The 9,928-nt window shown below is 45.1% G+C and overlaps 1 protein-coding gene across 1 annotated transcript in view; it reads right to left on the bottom strand.

Moving 5' to 3' along the window:
• Positions 1 to 7,613, bottom strand: part of TRPC4AP (transient receptor potential cation channel subfamily C member 4 associated protein) — an 89,085-nt gene extending 81,472 nt beyond the window's left edge. The window contains 2 exon segments of the mRNA XM_033186207.1: positions 7,189 to 7,229; positions 7,232 to 7,613. Of these exon segments, the coding sequence (XP_033042098.1) occupies positions 7,189 to 7,229; positions 7,232 to 7,598 (408 nt within the window). The 5' untranslated portion in view covers positions 7,599 to 7,613.
• Between the last annotated feature and the right edge of the window lie 2,315 nt (positions 7,614 to 9,928).

Below are 9,928 nucleotides of genomic sequence, written 5' to 3' on the forward strand. Positions count from 1 at the left end.
ACACTAGACTTCACAAGCAATTTCTTCACTATTTCTGCATTGTCTTACAAGGCATTTACTCTCATTTAAAAATAATAATTTGGGGCTGGACACAGTGGCTTACGCTCATAATCCCAGCACTCGGGAGGCCAAAGCAGGCCCATTGCTTGATCCCAGGAGTTTTAAGACCAGCCTGGGCAACATGGCAGAATCCTATCTCTACAGAAAAATACAAAAATGAGCTCCATGTGGTGGCATGTGCCTACAGTCCCAGATACTCCGGAGGCTGAGATGGGAGGACTGCTTGAGCCCAGGAGGTGGAGGTTTCAGTAAACCAAGTTTGCACCACTACACTCCAGCCTGGGCAACAGAAGCAAGACCCTGTCTTAAAAAAAAAAAATCATCAGAATTTTGCTTTCCTTGTGAACAGCTTGGCACTGTGATGAAAGTGCCACCATTCAGTCATCTTCACAGTTGAATTACTGGCAGGTATCACATGGGTTTTCTCTTGAAGTACTTGTGTTTTAACAGTTTACAGCAGTGATAATCTCTGACATCATACCCTCTAAACTGTCAAGCTGTTTAGCAAATGTGACATTTCTAGACATTTACAGTTTCCACCGATTTTACTGTTTTTCAAAATAATTAAAGGCTAAATTCCATGAAGATAAATGTGCTCCTTGTTTCTTTAATCCTAAGTGTAAGATATCTAATGCCTCAAAATATCATACCAAATGCAAGGGTCTCGTGCAATCTCACTGCAACCTCTGCCTCCTGGGCTCAAGTGATCCTCCTGCCTCAGCCCGGCCCCTTCCCCCTCCTAGCCCCCCCCACCCCCCCCACCAAGTAGCTGGGATTACAGGCATGCACCACCACGCCCGGATAATTTTTTGTATTTTTAGTAAAGATGGGGTTCCACCCATCTTGCCCAGGCTGGTCTTGAACTCCTGAGCTTAAAGAATCCATCTAGCTTGGTCTCCCAAAGTGCTAGAATTACAGGTGTGAGCCACCACACTCGGTCTAAATAGATACCTTAAAGGATAATGAAGATAAAATACCTTGTTGGGTTATTTTGACAATGCATGTAAACCACTGAATACTTGCGTCTCCTTTAATGGGGTATGATTCAGTAAAATTAGGAGTAAATTTTAGGGCTTGTGAATACAAAAACTTCCCATTGAAATTAATGGCGCATATATATATCTACATATATACATATACAGATATATATGTGTGTGTATATATACATGTATATGAATGAAACTTTATCCTAATCAGTTTTTCAGTATCAAATTACCTTTGAAAAGCAAGGGAAGCTTTATTTGACTTAAATGCCTAGGTTTCATAAATACTAATGCTTAGAATGAGGCTAAAACAAGTAGTGCCCAATGAAAAAGCTAGTTAATCTGGCTGGGCGTGGCAGTTCACATCTGTAATCCCAGCATTTTAGGAGGCTGTGGTGGGCGGATCACGAGGTCAAGAGTTTGAGACCAGCCTGGCCAGCACAGTGAAACCTTGTCTCTACTAAAAATACAAAAACTAGCCGGGCATGGTAGCACACGCCTATAGTCCCAGCTACTCGGGAGGCTGAGGCAGGAGAATCACTTGAACCCGGGAAGCGGAGGTTGCAGTGAGCCGAGATCGTGCCACTACACTCCAGCCCGGGCGACAGAGCAAGACTCCATCTCAAAAAAAAAAAGGCAGTCAATCTAAAGAAAAAATATAAAGTAACACTCAGGTGCATTTAGATATGCCAATAATCATAAAGGAAGCAACGACTGGCATGTGGGAAATTTAACAGCATCCCACAACCCAGTCAGTCACCAGACTGCCAAACTGAAGGGTATCTAGGGATGGTGGGTCATGACCTGTAATGTGAGTTGCACGACCCTAGAGCCCAGGGTTTACTCAGTCTGTCCTTTCCTTCAACTCCTACTGATCATTCAGGGCCTTGTACACCCATGGTAAGGAATCCAGAATTGATTCTATCAGCCGCAATGAGATGAGGCTGGAGAGTTTTAAGCAAAGGATTTATAAGATCTGATCTGTATTAAGCATCAAATGTGCTGATGAATATGAAAAGGCTCAGTAAACAAAAGTACCATCCCAGCATATTTTACTGTCTTGACATAGGGCAGAACAAAAGGAAGGGAAGAAAATAAGGCAAACTAAAATCCAAGTAGAACTGACCCATTATAAATCATGTGGCCAGTAGTCATGACCCAGGCTTTCCTTATGCTCCATTTAGGCAGATGGAGAAGATCAGGTCTGGTGGAAAAGGGAGAGGATTTTGGCTTTCAACATACTAAGTTTGAGATGCCCATTAGACATCAAAGTGGAAATGCTGAGAAGGCAATTGGATATACCTACCAACCCGGAGCTAAAAGGAGAAACAGGAATGGAAACAAACTTAGGATCCCTCAGAGTATAGAGCAGTTACTAATAACAATACAAGCTAATCTTTACAGCAGTAAGCAATGTACTTACAGCTGAGGAAGTATGTTTCAGTCACTATTTTAAGTGCTTTATATGTATAACTCACTTGGTCCTCACCACAACCTTGGAAAGTCAGGTCCTATGATACTTACTTTACAAATGAATAAATTTAGGCATAAACAGATTAAGTAACTTGCCCAAAGACACACAGTAAGTAAATACCAGAGCCAGGTTTCAAACCTAGGCAATTTGACTCTGGAACTCTTTAAAGCCATGAGATTGCTTGGCGAGTAAGTCTAAACATAAATTAGACTGAGGACACAGTATTTCAATTCAAGCCATTTCCTGGGTATCAAATGGCTGGCAAGGTTTCAGGCTCTGCAGATACAATGAAAAATAAGACACAGTCTCTTCCAGAAACCCAGTTTAATTAGTTACTAGCTGAGAGTAACTATTTACTAAACAACTATTACTATATGCCATACTGGTTAAGCTTTTAAAACATATTATTTCATTTAATCCTCCTAACAACTTTATGGGATAGATGTTATCATCACCTCTTTAGAAACAAGGAAACTGAAGTTAAAAGAGGTTAAGTAACTTAACCTTGGCCACTCTGCTAGGACTCAATTCAGGTCCACCTTACCTTAAAATCTGATTATTTTCCCAAGGAAATTCCATCATATGCTACACCACAGATGATCCTTGAGGACATTACGTTAAGTAAAATAAGCCAGTCACAAAAAGACAAATACCGTATTATTATACGGGGGTTATCTAAACTAGTCAAACTCATAAACACAGAAAGAAGAAGAATGGTTACCAGGGACCAGGAGAGAGAGAAATGGGGAGTTGTTCAATGGTAGTTTCAGATCTGCAAGACGAAAAAGTTCTGGAATCTGTTTCACAACAATGGGAATATACTTCACATTACTTAACTATAGACTTTTTTTCCCCCCCAAAGATACAGGGTTTTGGCTGGGCGCGGTGGCTCAAGCCTGTAATCCCAGCACTTTGGGAGGCCGAGACGGGCAGATCACTAGGTCAGCAGATCGAGACCATCCTGGCTAACATGGTGAAACTCCGTCTCCACTAAAAAATACAAAAAACTAGCCGGGCGAGGTGGCGGGCGCCTGTAGTCCCAGCTACTCGGGAGGCTGAGGCAGGAGAAGGGCGTGAACCCGGGAGGCGGAGCTTGCAGTGAGCTGAGATCCGGCCACTGCACTCCAGCCTGGGCCACAGAGTCAGACTCCGTCTCAAAAAAAAAAAAAAAAAAAAGATACAGGGTTTCACCATGTTGCCCAGGCTGGTCTCAAACTCCTGGGCTCTAGCAATCCGCCCACCTCATCCTCCCAAAGTGTTGGGATTACAAGCATGAGCCACCACAATGGGCCTGACCTCTACACTTATAAATGGTTAAAATGGTAAATTTTATGTTTACATATATATATTTACATATGTATATAGCTTGAGGCAGGGTCTCATTCCGTTGCCCAGGCTGCAGTGTAATGGTGAGATCATGGCTCACTGCAGCCTTGACTTGCCAAGCTCAACGATCCTCCCACCTCAGCCTCCTGAGCAGCTGGGACTACACGCATGCATTCCCACACCTGGTTATTATTATTTTTTTGTAGTAGAGATGGGCTCCACTACATTGTCCAGGCTTGACTCAAACTGGTTCAGGCGATTCTCCCATCTTGGTCTCCCAAAGTGCTGGGATTACAGACATGAGCCAATGTACCTGGCCTATATTATATATTTGTTTACTACAATTAAAAAATTTTGGCCAGACACAGTGGCTCACACCTGTAATCCCAGCACTTTGGGAGGCCAAGGCAGGCGGATCATGATGTAAGGAGTTTAAGACCAGCCTGACCAACATGGTGAAACCCTGTCTGTATTAAAAATACAAAAATTAGCTGGGTGTGGTGGCACGCGCCTGTAATCCCAGCTACTCAGGAGGCTGAGGCAGGAGAATTGCTTGAACCCAGGAGGTGGAGGTTGCAGTGAACCGAGATTGTGCCACTGCACCCCAGCCTGGGCAACAGAGCAAGACTCCATCTAAAAAATTTTTTAAAAAAAATTTATTTTGGTCTTTTCCTACTATACCACATGCCGTAACGGTATAAAAATATGGGTAATCTGGGCAACATAGTGAAACCCTGTCTCTACCAAAGATACAAAAATTAACGGGGTGTGGAGGTACACGCCTGTAGTCCCAGCTACCAGGGAGGCTCCAGCCTGGGTGACAGAGCAAGACCCTGCATCAAAAAAAAGGGTAAGCAAATAATTTATTCTGCAGGATGGGAGAGAGGAGAGGAAGGGCACAGCATGACATAAATTTTTTTAAAAAACTAAGAATATCAGTTATTTGAAAGATGAAGGTCCCCATTTTATCCTCACATTTTATCCAGGCAAGGGGTCTCTATCTCAGCCTCTGAAATAGCTCCCATACCTATATACAACCATCAGTTACCACAATAACCTGCCTAAACCAGGCTCCAGAATATTCCAGTAGCCTTATATCTGGTGAGCTTTTTTTTTTTTTTTTTTTTTTTTTTGAGATTAAAGTCTCACTGTCACCCAGGCTGGAGTGCTGGAGTGCAGTGGCGTGATCTCAGCTCACAACCTCCACCTCCCAGGTTCAAGCAATTCTCCTGCCTCAGTCTCCAGAGTAGCTGGGATTACAGGCGCATACCACCACGCCTGGCTAATTTTTGTATTTTTAGTAGAGACGGGGCTTCGCCATATTGGCCAGACTGGTCTTAAACTCCTGATCTCAGATGATCCACCCGCCTCGACCTCCCAAAGTACTAGGATTACAGGCATGAGCCACTGTGCCCCGCTTCTGGAGAGCTTTTCTAGGCTCCTCCCATTCTGTCATTCGGCACTGGAAACAAATTAAGGTGCCTAAATTGCCTCATTTATTATGCTAAAGAATTTCTGTGGCTCCCTATTACTCTCAGAACACTGATTATCAGGATGGGTGTTTAGGAACATATCACTTAGCCTTTCTGAGCCTCAGTTTCCTCATCCATATTAACAAATGAGTCTTGAAGCATAACTCAAAAGCTTGAGCATTAAAGATAACATATAGCTTGCACCATACTTGTTCTAAAGTTATGTGCTCACTAAAAGTTAGTCCTCTTTCTGCCTGCCTCTACACACCCAGCTCAGTAAGGTATCTTAGCCTAAGAAGGAAAGACCAAGTATTTCTTCTTTTTTTTGAGACAGGGTCTCACTCCATCAATCTCCGCCTCCCAGGCTCAGGTAATCCTCCCACCTCATCCTCCCACAGGCACGCACCACCCCACACCCGGCTAATTTTTTTGTAGAGACAGGATTTTGCCATGTTGCTTGGGCTGGTCTCGAATTCCTGGACTCAAGCGATCTGCCTGCCTGGGCCTCCCAAAGTGCTGGGATTACAGGGTCTTCAGTCAGGTAGAGAACACCACAAGGGGGAAAAAGACCGCTCATCTATGGTTGTGTGATGGCCACGAAAACATCTCTCACCCACAACTGCTCCTCTCGTCCACAATCCTCCATACACACAGACCACCTAGCCTTTATTTTATTATATCCTTTTCGTCACTTGAGGAAGTGATATTTAAATAAAATTTAAATAAAGTTATACTGTGAAAAGTCTCACCCCCATTTTCTCCCCCTTTAGCCCAATTCCCACTTCACTCCCACCAACCACTTTATTAGTTTGAGTACCCTTCAAACTTCCTTTACGAAAAAGCTGTCTTTAAATAAAACTACTGCTTTACAGGTGTTAGCAACGTTTGGGGTGGGGGAGGGTGGAAGAAGTAGGAGACTAGGTCCTATTCAACCTGGTTTACCCTAAAGCAGTGTCCTTCGCTCACTCAAAAATAACAATAATCATATGTTGGGCACCTGTTATAAATCAGATGCTTAATATTAACTACCTTCAGCCCTTACTATGCACCAGAAATGCACCAACGCTTTACACAGTTGCCCCCTTTGATCTCCACAACAATCTTAAAACGTAGGTTACTAATTCTCATCTTCATCTTGCAAGTGAGGAAACTGAGGCACAGAAAGGTCATCTGCCCAAGCAAGAGAGAGAAGCAGGGCTTTGAACCCAGGCCTGACTCCAGAGTCCCTCTTAACCATGACGCTCTGCATTGGCAAACCAGATACAGTCTGTGCACCCGCTGGAACTCGGCCTAATGTGGGAGACAGGCGAGAAAAAGGCAGACAACAAAGAAATACTAAATTATAGACTAAGAAAGTAACGTAAACGAAATAAATTCGCGGCTGTGACAGAATAACAATAGGGACCTACTTTAGAAAGGGGAAGGAGTGTCAAGAAAAGGCCTGAGAAAATGACATTTATGAAACGCTTGGGAACCATTTGGGGGCTGCAATAATGACCCCCCTCCCCCACGCCCAATACACAGGGGAGAAACTCGAGGCCCATAGAGGCTAAAACAAACTCGCCAGGGTCCCCCAGACGTGTAGACGTGGCGCAAAGAAGGGAGGATCCAGAAACTGGGCCCAGCGTTCGTACACGCCATCAGTGCCCACAGCAGCCCAGCCCCGCTCGGCCCCTGAAAAGGGACAGCAAGCCAGCTGCTTCCCACGGCCCCGCTGCGGCTGAGAGCGTCCGGGCAGCTCACAAGGAGTCCTTGCGGCCAGCCAAAAGGGGTCTGGCCCGTCCAGCGGCGGCCTGGAAAGGCCTCTTCCCCGGCACCCCGCCAGCTCCCGCCTGGTCCGCCCCGCCCCGCCCCTCCTGGTCCAGCCTCGTACCTGCACCGCCCGGACCAGGCCCCGGCCGGTCAGCTGGCCCTGCCGCAGCTGCAGCAGAATGTTACCGGGCCGCGGCCGGCCGCCCCATCCGCCCCAAGCCGCCACTGTGGCTGCCGACCGTCGCCCACGGCCGGCTCCGGACCCAGCCGCTGCCGGCGCCGCCGCCATGTCTCCTCGTCGGACAAACAGGAAGCAAGCGGCCTCGGGGCCGCGGAGAGTTCTACCGGGCGGCAGAGGGGTCGCCGCAGCGCCCCCAGTGGGCTGTCGGCGGAGGCGCAAGCCGCGTGGCAGGGACAGAGCGCGGCGCAGAGGCTGCTGGGAAATGTAGTCCTGCGCGGCCGCAGGGCAGGTGGGAAAAGAGATGTGGCCTTTCCTGCACTGCTGGTTTCTCTGGCCCCCGGGCCCAGCATTTCGGCGAAATCTCCAGAGGTCTGAGACCAGTCCCTGCGTGTGCACTCTCCCATTTTTCTCGCCCGTTTGGGGAGGATGCAGGCAGCTGGCCAATAAATGATCCTGGGCTTCAGGTCAGGAGTCAGGCCCTGGAGTCCGCTTCCTGCCTGCTTCTCTCTACACGTGACTCGCTGCGGACGTCGACCAAGTCATCGCACTCTGCCCCTGCGCCTGTGTTCTCATCAGGTTACTCTATCTATAGATCCTGGGAGCCTGATCAATCAGTAGTTTCTGAGGCTTTCTCTGCACCTGACACCATACCATGTCTGGGGGAAAGGGAGGGTGTCTGGGATACAGCAGTGAGCAGAAAGGCCTAGGACCCTTTATCACGAGATGCAGGTTACAGGGGAAGACAGCAGATCCATACACAAAGAAACGCAGTCGCAAACTGGATAAGTTGTGTAACTGGATAGGTTGTTGTGAAATTAAATAATGGAAGGGAAAGGGATTAGTAAATTGTGACATCACATTCTCTGTCAGATGAAAACCCTGTCCTAATTTCTATCCACCAGATAGCATGTTGTCTCTACTATGAGCCCAAATACTCATTTTTTCAGCTAACTTCTGTGGCAGGATGGCACTGACTCCCCCCACCCAACACACACACTTTTTCCCTTCCTAGCAGGGGCTTGTAATAAAAATGAAAGAGGAGAGCTAAGTGTGATATAAGAAGGAATGGTGAAGAGTGTGACTCACAACTAAGATGACTATAACTTACTACTCAAACCAGAACACTTTAAAGAATGAAAAGACACAATAAATAATTACACTGGGACGGTAGGCATAAAAGGGACTCTCCCAGGTGAACTGGCACTATGGTTACCATCCTCACACCCCATCTAAAAGGAGTGGACTCACCATCCATCTTCATAGAACTAGAAAAAAAAAAAATCCTAAAATTCATATGGAACCAAAAAAGAGCCTGCATATTCAAAGCAAGACTAATAAGCAAAAAGAATAATTCTGGAGGCATCACACTACCTAACTTCAAACTATACTGTAAGGCCATAGTCACCCAAACAGCATGGTACTGGTATAAAAATAGGCACATAGACCAATGAAACAGAATAGAGAACACAGAATAAAGCCAAATACTTATAGCCAACCGATCTTCGATAAAGCAAACAAAAACATAAAGTGGAGAAAGGACATCCTATTCAACAACTGGTGATAACTGGCAAACCACATGTAGAAGAATGAAACTGGATCCTCATGTCTCACCTTATTCAAAAAGAAACTCAGCTGGGCGCAATGGCTCACACCTGTAATCCCAGCACTTTGGGAGGCCAAGGCAGACAGATCACTTGAGGTCAGGAGTTTGAGACCAGCCTGGCCAACATGGTGAAACCCCATCTCTACTAAAAATACAAAAATTAGCTGGATGTGGTAGTGGGTGCCTGTAATCTCAGCTACTTGGGAGGCTGAGGCAGGAGAATCACTGGAACCCAAGAGGCAGAGGGTGCAGTGAGCCAAGATCATGCCACTGCACTCCAGCCTGGGCAACAGAGACTGTCTCAAATAATAATAATAATAATAATAATAAACTCAAGATGAATCAAGGACTTAAATCTAAGACCTGAAACCATACAAATTCTAGAAGATAACATCGGAAAAACCCTTCTAGATTTTGACTTCAGCGAATACTTCATGACCAAGAACCCAAAAGGAAATGCAACAAAAACAAAGATAAATAGATGAGACTTAATTAAACTAAAAAGTTTCTGTACAGCAAAAGAAACAATCAACAGAGTAAACAGACAACCCACAGAATGGGAGAAAATCTCCTCAATCTATACATCCACCAGACGACTAATATCCAGAATCTACAAGGAACTCAAACAAATCAGCAAGAAAAAACAAACAATCTCATCAAAAAGTGGTCTAAGGGCATGAACAGACAATTCTCAAAAGAAGATATACAAATGGCCAACAAACATATGAAAAAATGCTCAACATCACTAATTATCAGGGAAATGCAAATCAAAACCATAATACCATACCACCCTACTCCTGCAAGAATGACTATAATAAAAAAAAAAAATAGAAGTCAGTGTGGATGTGGTGAAAAGGGAACATTTATACTTCTGGCAGGAATATAAACTACTACAACCACTGTGGAAAACAATATGGAGATTTCTTAAGGAACTAAAAGTAGAACTACCAATTGATTCCAGCAAGCCCACTACTGGTTATCTACCCAGAGGAAAAAAAGTCATTAAATGGAAAAGATACTTGCACATGCATGTTTACAGCAGCACAATTCGCAATTGCAAAAATATGGAACCAGCCC

Source organism: Trachypithecus francoisi, unplaced genomic scaffold, assembly GCF_009764315.1.
Source record: "Trachypithecus francoisi isolate TF-2019V2 unplaced genomic scaffold, Tfra_2.0 Lachesis_group21, whole genome shotgun sequence".
Lineage (NCBI taxonomy): Eukaryota > Metazoa > Chordata > Mammalia > Primates > Cercopithecidae > Trachypithecus > Trachypithecus francoisi.